General features: G+C 36.3%; 1 protein-coding gene across 3 annotated transcripts in view; it reads right to left on the bottom strand.

The window, feature by feature from the left end:
* DAB2 (DAB adaptor protein 2) overlaps positions 1 to 13,950 on the bottom strand; it is a 65,076-nt gene that overhangs the window by 23,111 nt on the left and 28,015 nt on the right. For all 3 annotated transcript variants that reach the window (XM_031964453.1, XM_031964434.1, XM_031964443.1), the window contains exons 2-5: positions 3,182 to 3,372; positions 1,615 to 1,754; positions 1,036 to 1,134; positions 88 to 219 (exon numbers count right to left, since the gene is read on the bottom strand). In XM_031964453.1, the coding sequence (XP_031820313.1) occupies positions 88 to 219; positions 1,036 to 1,134; positions 1,615 to 1,754; positions 3,182 to 3,272 (462 nt within the window). In that variant the 5' untranslated portion in view covers positions 3,273 to 3,372. The remainder of the gene's footprint in view (positions 1 to 87; positions 220 to 1,035; positions 1,135 to 1,614; positions 1,755 to 3,181; positions 3,373 to 13,950) is intronic.

Raw genomic sequence — 13,950 nt, forward strand, 5'->3', positions numbered from 1 at the left:
AAATTCATTTAATTCTTTAAACTCAGTTCCCCTCCCTGTCCCTCATATGTTCTCCTCTTCATTTCCCTGGGATCCTAAGGTACTTACCTGCTGAGCCGTTTTTACAGCAAAAAACTGATGCTGTCCTTCTCCTCCACATACATAGCCAAAAGCCCTATTGTCTGTCACGTCTCGGGCAATGAAAGATATCTTGTTTACAGGATGTTCGTGCTCAATCACCTGTGACAAAGTTAAAACTTGTTTCTGGAAAACCACAAAGTCCATTTACCAGCCAGCATTACTAGCACTTCTTGCTTTTACTGACAATAGACAAGTCTCTTCAAGGAGCTAGAATTTGAGGGAAGAAAATTTTTTTGGCCTCTTGTTGACTGCTAAAGCCACATTTTCCCTTGCAGGGCAAGTTGTAAAAAAACCTCAGTGGAAACAATGCATCTTCTGTTAAAACTATTTTCATTCTGCAAAGCTTTTTTTTTTTTTTTTTTTGGATACTGTACTATAAGCACTAAATGGAAGGAAGATTAGAGAACCAGAAGTTTTTGAAGGGAATAACTAAGAAACAAGTAAGACTACATAGTCTCTTGACTAAAGTAAAATCTAAAGGAGGGTATATAAGGAGGATAGGGGAGTCTAAAAGGCAATAGAAGTTTGTCTTGAGAAGAAAATCATTAATGGTGGTTTAGAGAGAAGGTCCAACCCTTTATAGTAATAGTTACTTATTTCCCTTCCTCTGCTATCCAATTCATTTGAAGGAATGTTCATATTTAGGCACTGTTACTGAGAATAAGAACTATTCCAAAATTTCATGAAGCTGGAAAATTTTCACACAAAAGGAATTGATTAGAATTTGATTTCTTATCTTCTTTATTCATTCTTTCTAGTTTTAAAAAAAAAAATACCTAGCATGTCCAAGGGCAAGGTCACATTTCTTCTACAGAGCTTCATGTGGAGTGAAGGAAGCTTACTTATTTAAGTTTCCAACCAGCTAGTCACATCAAGGCAAGTCATAAACCAAGTTCAACACTAATGGATTCTTACCCCAGTTTTCTCATCAATTATTTTAATTCCAGAGAGAGAAATGTTCAGCCAGATCTTCTGTTTGTGCTGTCCCTGAGACCGAGCAGCCACTGACATTCCCTGGAAGTTAGGGGTTGGGAAAGAGGAGAGGTTTAAAGCTGAAGGTTATGTCAAGGTGATCTTTAATATTCACATTGGATCACTGTCCATAAAGCAGCTGTAGCATGTTAAGAATCTGGTTACATGTTTAAATAGGAGGTGAGGAAAGAAAGTGAAGGAAACTAGATATAATTAACCACCCCAGAAAAATTAATATGTCTTAAAAGAATTTCTAGTTTTAATAGCCAAAATAATCAATGACTTCCTTTTAAATATAGAAAACAATAACTTCTGATGTTTGTCAGTTTCCATCCCAGCTTCTTCCTCTACTGTTACTAGAACTTCTGCCTATGAGGCTACACTGTCCTAACAGGGGAAAGCCTGATAAAATGAACTGCACCCAGATCTAACCAAGCTTCACTAACCCAACCATTTTCCTTCTCTGCCATCACACATTGATCTCATAGCCTATCCCCTATACTGAAGAGGTCGAATGTTTACCTTCAACTTCATCATTGAGTCTTGACACATTTTATCCCCTCTTGCTTCTGGCACATCATCAATACCAATTAGTTTGGCCTTGTATTTTACTCCATCACCTTTGAACCTGGCCAAGAGATACTCATCTGTCTTTTCTGTTCCTGCAGAAGGGAGGAAAATTAAAGTTTATAGATTAAAAAGTAAAGGGCATATGAAATAGTTGATGCTAGATTCAGAAATGAATATGCTTCAGAACCTCCATGAGGTTTTGGAATATTTATGGCTACTCTTGTCTTTTGGTTACACAAGGATTAATCCAGTTAATTGAGCAAATCAACTGTTTGGTTTTCTTCCACCTTGACTGTCTTTTGGCAATGTCATATTCAATAATACTTTATCCAAAGAATGGAGGAGAAGGGTAGAGTGTAAAGAAAAATGAATGCTTTGGATTAGTTCCTTATCTTTTAAGAAGATCTGGGGAAAAATAAAGAGATAGTATCTTAGAACTAAAGATTTCACTTAGATCTAAATCCTAACAATTCCCTCTCTTTTTCTTGTGCTTTGACAAGAGGAGCCTAAAGACCTATGGTTCTTGAGGATCTCATTATCCAACTAATCTAGATTGGTGTCATGATGTTCCCCTGAAAGTGTTTTTTAAAACGAAATTTAAAATATTATTCAGACCTATGGCATATGAATATAATGTAATATTATTTTGCCATTAAAAATGGTGAATGAAAAAATCAGAGAAATATGGATAGACTTTTACAAGCTAATGTAGGCTAAAGTATGCAGAACTGTAATTACAGATGCCATAATAAAACCACTACAAAAAAGGAAGCTGTTCAGATGTTGGAGCCTTTATATAGAAAGATTAGAGGAGTACTAACTTTTCACCTTCCGCTTCCCCATTCACCATTAAAAAATACTAATTCTTTTTAAGAGGCAAGATTGCATCTCTCCATTAAGTGGATGAAGAAATCCAAGGTCAGAATAAATATTGGTCAATAATTAATATGGATCAGATGATTATGGATTCCAGATCTGGCAAAACAATTAATTCATAATGTTCTTCTTTTCTTGGTTTCAAAGGAGTGTTATTGGTATTAGGATGGAGTGAGGAGAAGATATAAAGAGAAATGTTGGATATAATGAACACAGATGATTTTAAAATCTAAATTTACTCATTTTGGAAAATTGAGAAAGACTTATTAAAAAAAAAAAACCTCATGGTGTCCCAAGTGATAAAGCAATCATTTGTTTCTTGTGACAATCAAGTATAAGAATTTTCCCATCTCTTTTCTAACTACTACTTCTTTGGCCACCTTCTCAGTTGAAAAACTATATAATTTTTTCCTCTATTTTTCCATTTAAGTTGGACGGTCTTCCTCAAAGGTTTCAATTTTCTCAGATTCTAGTACATTTAATTTAATATTATACCTATTGGGGACTCAGCCAATTTACCTTCTCTCACTTGATCAGCTCTTCCATGGTATGAGAATTTCCCTAACATTAAAATAATAAACTCACCAAAATAAATAAAAAGATTTTTATTTTCAAAACATTAGATCAGAAAGATCCTTTGTACCTTTCTTTTTTTCTTTCTTTGATGATGATTTGGGGGTTGCCTGTTGATCAGGCTGACCATTGGTCATGTTGGTTTCTACTTCAGCAGACATTTTGAAGAAGCTGGCTCCAAGTCCTGGCTTCAGGAGATGCTTAGAGATCTCAGGAGGATTCACAATTGGGAAATCTCAGATGGACATAATCCAAGGTGATCTGTAAATAGAGATCAGAGGCATAGGTCCACATAAATTATCTAAAATTAAGACATAACAATAGAACTTAGCATACATTAAGTCTGAAAAATTCTATGTTGCTAATTTTCCCCGTTTCCCTTTTGACAGAATTTTGATATTTGAGAAACACTATTTCCATGATAACTAAAAAGTTTAACACGGTCAGTTGTTTAAATAGAAATTGATGTAGCTGAGTATCTCGATAGGTTAGTTATTCAGTTGTTTCAGTCATGTACAACTTTTCATCATATCATTTCAGGTTTTCTTAGCAGAGAAACTAGAGTGGCTCACCAATTCCTTCTCCATCCAGCTCATTTTATAGATGAGCAAACTAAGATAAATAGGGTTAAGTGACTTGCCCAAGTGACTTGTGTCTGAGGCTGGATTTGAACTGAGGAAGATGTGTCTTCTTAACTGCAGGCCTGCTGCTCTATCCAGTGTTCTGCCTGGCAGTTCTAAGTCCCCTAGGTTATTAGATAGATGCTTTTGTTTTGAAGTTGAGCAATTGGATTAAAACATCTACTATGAAAAGCCTCACTCCCTTTCTTTATAGGCTACAGTTTCTTAGGACTAAGTTGATTTTACAAGACCCTATGAAGGCCAAATAAGATTAACATTTCAACTCAATCCAAATACTAAGTCTCTGTATGTAAAAGACACTATGTTAGATAATAGTAATACAATGATAACATTTTCCACTTTAGGAGTTTATGATTTATTAAATTGGGGGGAAGAGAGAGGGAATGAATAGGACTTGTGTGCAAATGGTAAAGGTCAGAATAGAATTAGAGGCATAGGAAAAATCCAAGGTATTCTAAAAGCATTTAGGTATACTTTGGGAAGAAAAGAGGAATAATTTCACAGAAGGATCATCCATGTTGGACCTTAAAGAAAGAAGGATTTCAGCATGAAAAAGTACTATAAGAATGAATTTCAGACATGGACCAACCTGTATAAATTCATGCCAAGTAATAAAGTACAGGATGAAATGATGAATGACTGGTAGTCTAATTTGATATGTACTTAGAATACATGGAAATTATGGTATGCATCAAGGCTAGCAAAGCATATTGGAGCTAGATCATAGCTCCAATTGAAAATCAGGCTTATATTATCATATAGACAATAGTGTTTAATTTTTTTTCCTTAAACACAGAATAATGATTGTCAGATCTAACAAATAATAGAGGCAAGGAGATCAATTAATAGACTGATTATTTGAGATAGTTTAGTATGAGAGAAAGAATATTGATTATAAAGTCAAAGGGAAGGACTAGAAGGGGAGGGAGGGGATTTCCTTGCTAGAGGGAATGCTCAAAAGTGGAGAATTTCTCTGCCCAATGCAAATAGACATTTTCTCTGCAACTTGTGGTTTTAGAGAGTTGTTTAACACACTGAGAAGTTGAATGACTTGCTCAGAATCATAAAGGCAATATGGTGTTAACTGGACTTGAAGCCAGGTCTTCCATTTTGGGAAAAAGAGGAAGTCACATGTCCCAAAGTAATTGACTTCAATGATTAGTGAAGAAAGCAAACAAATTTTAAATTCACTTGACGCTGTAATTGAGCGACACCAAAAAGGATTTTTTCAGGGATGATAACCATATAGCTTTTTTAAAAAGTGTTCCCTTATATTTAAGGAATTGGGTAGATGTCGACCATTACTAACATAGCAAGCTTATAAACATAATTCTGAAAAATAACTGATAGTAATCACTGAATTCTTAAGAACCTTAGGGGTCATTTCATCCTATCCAGACCTCAAAAATCTTAATTTCTGTATTACTGTTATGCCAAAGTTCCCTTTTAATGGGGTGACCAGTTCCTCCAATTGTCCTACTTCGTAATTCTGCCTTAGGTTATAACCATCCCCTCTTAATGTTTGAGATAAAGGTTTTATAGACATTCCTTAATGTTTGACAAGATAAAGGTTTATCCATTTCAGATGTCATTAGAATATCAGTAATGTCATTGTTCTTGTTATTCCATAAAAAGCTTGCTGCCCCGATACTGAGGCTAGACTCTTTGAGATGATAGTCTCATCTAGCCCTGGGATCAACATGGATCCATTGGCCCCAGTATTTCTCTTTATTTAATAAATTATTGAATTGTTCTCTAATCTCTGTCTTGCTCAGTTTCTTCGGCATTACATTATCAACAAGTAGTCCAACCACTAGGTAGATAACCAACCACTAGTTACCTCAGGAGACATCCATGTTGTTTTGGGTTAGTTCCAATTGTCTTTCATTTGTGGGGGAGAGAAAACCAAAGACAAAAATGAAACATTTCCTGCCTTGAAGAAGCATTCATTTCAATGGGAAGTGGTGGAAATCAATTTATGCAGAAATAAAGAAATAAAATAAATTGTGTGAGCAAGGTTAAAAAAAAAGTCAGCAAAGTCTTTTAAGGAAGAAGTATTTGAGCAGTCTTAAAGGAAACTAGATTCTAAGAGGCAGAGTGGGGAAGAGAGAGGGAGTGGAGGTTGGCCATGGCAATCTTTGCAAAGTTAACAGAGGCTGGAGAAGGAATGTTTATATGGGGAATATGGGGGACAAGCAAGTTGGCCTGATTACAGAATACACAAATAAGAGTTATATTCAATATTCAATTAAATTAAATTCAATCTGTAAAGTATCAAAACATTACAATTTCACATTCTATTCTATTCTATCATGCTAATTAGCTTGGTTTTGGTGAGTTCTTAATTCAGCCTAAAAGAAGAGTTCCTGGTAAGTCTTGTCCTTAAAGAAAAAAAATTATCATGGGTTTAATTTTCCCAGAGGACATCATTTCATCCACAAAGAATTTAATTACATGTATTGTCCATACTTTGAGCTCTTTGAGGAATTTTTTTTTTTTTGGTATCACTATTCCTTAGCAGATAATAAGCCATTAGATATTTGTTAAAATGAGATCAGAAAGTCAGTTACTACATTAAATTTCCTGCCTAAAACAGAATAGGATACTGTTATAGGGCTGAGTGTTTATTAGGTGATCTCTGGTGCCTTGAATGCTTAGGTTGACCTGTAATCGACTTTTGAAAAATACTAATAATTAAAGTCTTGCTGGGGCAAAGATCATGTAAGGGTAGGGGGAAAGAGACCTATTGAAGCCAGTAGAACTTTTTTTTAAAAAAAACAAAAATGAATTTGAGGCCATTCAACCACCATGTATCATGTCCCCCTCCAAAAACTCTTCCCCACAATAAATGATACTCCCTGAAATTTAAAACTATGCTAATAGTAAGGTCATTAAGGTTTTGCCCAGAAGGCCAGTCAAGGGAGACCTGTGGCAATTTTGTACAAAAGGGAGAAGCAAGAAATTCCAGGTCCCTATTAGGTTGGTCTCAAAATAGCGAACAGGTTGGAACAAAATCCCCTGAAGTGATGTTATTTAAAACCAGGTATGGTTGTCCCCAAGGGAGCATTTGTATGCTTGGTTGGTTCCCTTAGGTTCTTTCCTGTCTTATGTATGGAGCCCTTCAGAGAAATAGACTATTACTTCTTATTACTCATTCCTCCTAAATAGAGAGGGTGTGTAGCTATGAGGCAGCTAGTACACAAGAGTTCTGCCTGGAAAGTAATGTCTCTACAATGAACTTCTCATGAAGGTGGGACACTGTGGAGCTCGGCTGAACTTTTCTGTACTGTGTTCATTTTTTTTTTTTTTTTAGTTTAATAGCCTTTTATTTACAGGTTATATGTATGAGTAACTTTACAGCATTAACAATTGCCAAACCTCTTGTTCCAGTTTTTCACCTCTCACCCCCCACCCCCTCCCCCAGATGACAGGATGACCAGTAGATGTTAAATATATTAAAATATAAATTAGATACACAATAAGTATACATGACCAAACCGTTATTTTGCTGTACAAAAAGAATCAGACTCTGAAATATTGTACAATTAGCTTGTGAAGGAAATCAAAAATGCAGGTGTGCATAAATATAGGGATTGGGAATTCAATGTAATGGTTTTTAGTCATCTCCCAGAGTTCTTTCTCTGGGCGTAGCTGGTTCAGTTCATTACTGCTCCATTGGAAATGATTTGGTTGATCTCATTGCTGAGGATGGCCAGGTCCATCAGAACTGGTCATCATATAGTATTGTTGTTGAAGTATATAATGATCTCCTGGTCCTGCTCATTTCACTCAGCATCAGTTCGTGTAAGTCTCTCCAGGCCTTTCTGAAATCATCCTGTTGGTCATTTCTTACAGAGCAATAATATTCCATAATATTCATATACCACAATTTATTCAGCCATTCTCCAACTGATGGGCATCCACTCAGTTTCCAGTTTCTAGCCACTACAAAGAGGGCTGCCACAAACATTCGTGCACATATACTGTGTTCATTCTAAGGAGATACGCAGTATAACTGCAGAGTGGCCCTGGGAGAGAGGAGTCCCAACCTGGATTCTTTTCACATCCAAGGTCACTAAGTTTGCCTTAGATTCACCTAAGAATTTCTAGTTATGTACTTGCTATCATTAAAAAAAAAAGTTTTGTAATTAGGATTAGAAGGGTAAAAAAAAAAAAATCATGTATGAATTGATGTTTACAGGTACACAGGATAATAAATCTATGGATAATAGATTTTCCAAATTTGGCATATTGAGTATATAGCTCAGACTTCAAGGAAATAGATTCTAGAAGCTGAAGGTAAGGAGAGAGTATTCCAGACATGGAGATCAATCAGCAGAAAGGGAGGATATAGATTAACAAAAAGGTAAAAAGGAACCTAATTTTTTAAGTATCCAAGAGAACTAGCATATAGTGGACAGACAAGGAAAACCAAGTAAATGCCAGTTTGCAGCCTCTCCCAGAAACTATGCATTTAAAGCTGCAATATATTGCCCTTTTATTAAATTGCTCAAGTGTTATAACTTCATTTTCTTTCAATAAACTTGGGAGTGGGGACAGTAGAGGGGGAGAGGGAGGAGGATGAAACATGAATTAAAATAAGAAACCAGTATGGAGTGATGATTTAAAAAAAAAAATTCCAAAGGGAAGTTTGGAGTTATAATGGCATTTGCCTTATCTTGGGGAAGATAGAGAATAATAAGTCCTGACAGAAACTTTATAGACTGTTTCTTCCAGTTCTAATAGACCAGAGTTTAAGTCTAAGGAGGAAATACAATAAGTAATTATTAGGTTTTTCCAGCTTGGTACATTATAGCTAAAAGGTAGGCACAAGACCCGATTTATCAGATAATTTCCTAATATCCAACATTGTACCATACCCAAGGCATTCCCAATTATTTTGTAAAAAAAAAAAAAAAAAAAAAAAAAACTGATATCAAGAGGTCAGAGATGACAAATCAGTAGCCAGAAGGCAAAATAGACTGTCTGCTAAGTCTGACTTTTGTTTTGTTGTTTTAATCAGAGCCAATTTAAATGAAATTACTATTCTGTGATAAAATAGGCCAGTTCCCTCACCAAAGGTCTGAGGGTTTTGAAATTGCTATTTTTGTTCAAGATCATGAAATTGTAACTGTTCTGCACATTTATTCAAGCAGTTACTCTGATATTAAGAAGTGTCAGGTTAAAAGTTAATATGATTAGGTTCTAAACTTGTCCAAGTCGGGGATTATCCCTTTTATCTTAATTTGGAACTTCTCTTTTCCAAGTATCTCCAACCACATGATTTGTTAGGGTCCCAGAAGTCCTTTTCTTCCCCTTTTGCAGCAGAGTGTAGGAGAAGACTACATTAATATTTACTCTGGTAGGAATTTGCCTCCTGTCACAGGTTCATGCCTGGTCACACTCTAAAGGGCCACTATGATTTTTAAACTTCAAGTGGATGAGAAGGGGTCTTTGTAGTCTAACACTGGCCTAGCCACATTACACTGTCACAGATTGGCTATTGTCTTTTTGGACAGTGATTAAGGTTCTAGATCTTAAAGGGAACTTGGAGGTAATATGAGTGGCCCCTGAGGTCCAATTCCCTCAATTTACAGATAGGGAAACTGAGGTCCAGAGAGGGTAACTTGATGAAGATCTCTTAAGTGGCAGATTGAGAATTCCATGTGGACTTCTCCAAATCCAAATTCAGAACATTCTCTTCATTATGGATTTATCATTCTTCTGGGAATCAATGGCAAAATGGTCAATACAATGAGTAAAGTATAGCTTCAGAACTTCAAAAGGCAACAGGGATTTAAGCACAAGACTCAAACCAACTATTTCTCCCCACTTCCCCAATTCCTTTCTTCATATTCTTTCAGGGCCCAAGTATTATTAACTAGTTGAGCAAACAAAAGGTACTTGGAGAATTTATTTCAACATTTTAACTAAATATTTTTTGAGGACAGTTAAGGTCAGTTATCTAACCCATTAACTAAATATTAATTATAGATTATTGAGATAGGCTAGGTAGAGTTCCAAGGTATTACTTAAAGTATGAATGTTAATCCATTACAACTATAACTATCTCTACCATAGAACAAGTATTATAATCAAATGTTGGATTAGGGCAAAAGAAGACTATCCATTAAGAAATATCTGGATTTTAGTTCTCTGCTATTTCTGTAGTTACTTTTCTTCTCTGGTCTTCCATTTTGCTAAATGTAAAAATCAAGGGATGAAGAGTTCCTCCATCATAAAACTGTATGAGATTCTCTGGTTAATTAGATTACTTATATAGAACAGGTGGGGGGGGGGAGGAAAAGGTTTCACAATCTGATGAGAAGTACAATTTAAAATTGTAAGAATTGTATAAGAATACAATTAATGGTAACAATGTTCTAGAGACTTCTATAGATTTTCTTATTTCCCCCTTTATAATAATAACAACGTTTAGATAGCATTTGGGACAACTAGGTGGCTCAGTAGATAAGATTGCTGGACTTGAAGTCAGGAATGACTCATCTTCCTAAATTCCAATTTGACCTGCCACTTCTTTATCTGCATAATGCTGGGTAAGCCACTTAACCCTATTTGCCTCAGTTTCCCCATTTATAAAATGAGCTAGAGAAGATAGCAAACCACTCCAGTGTCTCTGCCAAGAAAATCCCAAATGGAATCATGAAGAGTCATACATAAATGAAAATGACTGAATACTGTATAGCACTTACTATGTGTTAGCCACTATGCCAGATGCTTTACCATGATTATTTCATTTGGACCTCATAACTCTGGAAGGTAGATAATAATACTGTCTCCACTTTATAAATGAAGAAACTGAGGAAATGGAGTTTAATGATAAAGGGGGTTTTTATTTTTTTGAAGTCTTAGGATAGCATCCTAATGAATGTTGCAGGCTGAGGTAATCATCCCCAGTTCCTTATTTACCTGTATTTGATGAGCTGTTTCTCTTAGCTACAGTAACCCTATTGACTTTCAAATACCAACTATTTGGCTGGCTCCTCAAGGAAGGACCAAACAAAACAGAGGCAGGCCAAGCAAAACAAGAGTTAGGAACATTATAAAAAGTAGCATAAACATATTTGCTAGAATGTCCAGTACTTTGTCCTTTTTATAGTATGTGCTTTCCTTTTCCCTTGGTACTTTATGCCTGTTTTAGCTGAAGTGATGGATTAATGTAAAATATTAACCTCCAAGCCAAACTGTGGATGCCAAGAACTAGCCTTTTATCACCATCTTCAGAGTCTCCAGTTAGAAATAAGATTGCCAGAGATGCTACAAAATCAGAGTTATTTTGTTCCTGACACTGGAGCCAATATTTTCCTCCTGTAACTGCTCAAATTCCGATCCCATTAGAAAGGGCTGTTCCACTCTTCCTGCAAATGCCACGTCTAGGGAGCAGGGAGATTAATGCAGCCGCCAATAGTTCATTTGGGGAAACGTGCATATTTACAAACATACAAGGGAATAGGCTACATTCAATTTTCTCTCAGTTAAAATACTTTTTGCCTGGCTGTGGGGCCCTAGTAACTGGAGAGCATGCTTGTAAGCCAGGATGCTACACATGAGTTATGCATTCACAGGAAGCATGTGTCATTGATTACTTAACCCTCTAAGGCAGGGAATATTTCATTCACTTTACTGAACATTTGTAAGAGGAAGAGATATGACTTTCCATCTCTAGGACCAAGTCAGATGGGATCTTCAAATTATAAATAAAAAAAAGTCTTAATTTGTGAAGAACATTACTTTTAATGCACAATTGTTAAGTACTGGTATAGAGGAAAAGAAGGGGGAAAGATAATTACTTCCCTAATTTAAAGTGTTTGGGTGAGTTTGTTCGCGTTATCCTACGTGAAAGACAAGAGGGCAGAGCTTTTAAGGCAATACTTATTCCATTTCAGTCAAGCCAAACTAGAGACTGATTGAATCAACCTGTTGATATTCAGAGCATCCAAACAGTAATGAGAAATTGCCAGATGGAGGTCTCTAGTTTGACCTGACCCAAATAAGGAAGATGGATATCTCTATAAATGTTTTAAAGCTCAATCATAGTCCTTCCCAATCTTCAAAATTAATTAATCAGAGTATCTCAGAGTGGGATGGAAATTTATAAATTATGGATTGCAGATGAAGGAACTGAAATCAAATGATTTTTCCTCAGGTCCCAGCTAGTTAGTTTTAAAGCTGGGCCTAGACTCCAAGGAAAGAGGAGATAGTAGAAACAATTTCAACTACTCCAGAAATCACTCACCAGAAACCTCTAATTTGTTACCCTCCTTGAGAATCAGGGACCATGAAATCTTGAAGGAAGAAATGAGGTTCCTGTGTAAAACTATCCTGTGATAAATGGATGCATCAGGTAAAAGTTAATGGTAAGAGGGAAGAGAGAAAGTCAGATAGGGAAAGAGACACTAGACAGAGACAAAGAAAGACATGGGGGTGGGGGGTGGAGGGGGACAGAGACCCAGTTTTATAATTTTAACCAATCCAAATATAACCTTTGGAAAATCACTTAGTGGTAAATGGCATGCTTGGTACACGTTGAATGGTACCAATCAACCCATTAAAAAGGTTGTTGCTTCCCAGAACACAACATTTGGCTGGCTCAGAGATTCTCCTTGGAGATCAAAGAATTTCACTTTGTACACTCCCTCCTAATCAGTGCTTGGATGTTTGGAGGCTTTCTTCTCAAGCACAAGTTTGAGTTTTTAGTTTGGCAATTTAAGTCTTCCTGGCTCACTGTGTGTGATTGACCCCACCCATGATTTTTAAGTAAAAGCTTCCAGTAAGGCTGTCTCCTCTTAAAAGAGCCCTAGGGAAGAATATGTACTGCCAGAGACCCAGGCCTTGCCGCACATTTTTCCATGCACAAATGGCCTCTAAAGCATGACTCTAAGGTTAGCAGAAAAACTTGAGGGGTACCTAGATCTTAGGCTCTTGTGGCCTTATTTTGTGGAGTAGAACCAGCGGATATCTGTTTCCCAGGGAAACCTGCCCAAGCCAGGAACTTGTACAACAAGCTACTGCCCTATTCACTGTTATTATCTTATAGGGACCAGTCTAACTGAAGTTCCACTGTATTAAGTACTGATACAAAGGATAAGGAGGTATGGAAAAAAAAAAAAGACCCAAATGATGATTATTTCCTTTTAAAGCTGCTTGTAGTTTATTTATTGGGATGGAAAATGAGATGAGACCAACAACCTTAAATTAGTGCAGAAATGTATGCAGAAACATATATCTAAAGATGCAAGAGACCTCAGAAAGCCACTAATTCAAACTCTACATTTTACAAATAATGTAACAGATACCCATAGGGGTTAAGTGAATTGCCCATGGACTGGAAAGTAAAAATCAAAGATGGGATTTGAATCCAGGTCTTAGATATTTAGGGATTCTGGTTTCTCATTTCCTCACATATTCCCTACCCCTATTTCCTTTTGAGGTGTTCTTGTTGTGCCATGTGAGCTCTGTAGAGGAATAGAGACTGTATTAAAAAGTTAATAAATCACTTGGTACAGAGTGGTCTCTGTGCCTATGTAGGACCCTGGTAATATTCATATCTTAATCAAGCCATTAAGAAACATTTCTTAAATATTCAATATGTGTCAGACCTAAAAAAAAAGATAGTCCTTGTCCTCAAAAGGTCAACTTTCTAATGGAGGAGATAGCATGTAAATTATCTTAGGTACTCTTAAGATGAAGATAATATGAAAGGTTCTATAATTTTTCAACCACCGCCTTTCCTCGTCTTGACTTGACTGCAAAAAACCCTGTTTTTCACTTATTTCAGTCATGTCCAACTCTTCCTGATACCATTTGAAATTTTCTTGGCAAAGATGCTGAGGTGGTTTGCCATTTTACAGATGAGGAAACTGAGGCAAAGAGAGGTAAGTGATTTTCTCAGAGTCACACAGCAAGTAAATATATGAAGTTGCATTAAAATTCAGGAAGATGAGTCTTCTCTCACTACTTTTTCCTGCGCCACCTAGATAGCATTGACCAAATCTCATAACTCCTAGCCAGTAGTGTTCAGGTAAATATTTAACAAAGGGTTTTTTTGGGGAGAGGAAAAGAAAGCAGGTTTGGTGTGGGAGGTGAGAGAAGTATGTGTGACATGTGAGTTTTATCTGCATTAACATTTCAATCTATGCAGAGAATAAAACAATAAATCCAGTACAGATTTGAGGAA

Source organism: Sarcophilus harrisii, chromosome 1, assembly GCF_902635505.1.
Source record: "Sarcophilus harrisii chromosome 1, mSarHar1.11, whole genome shotgun sequence".
NCBI classification, from domain to species: domain Eukaryota; kingdom Metazoa; phylum Chordata; class Mammalia; order Dasyuromorphia; family Dasyuridae; genus Sarcophilus; species Sarcophilus harrisii.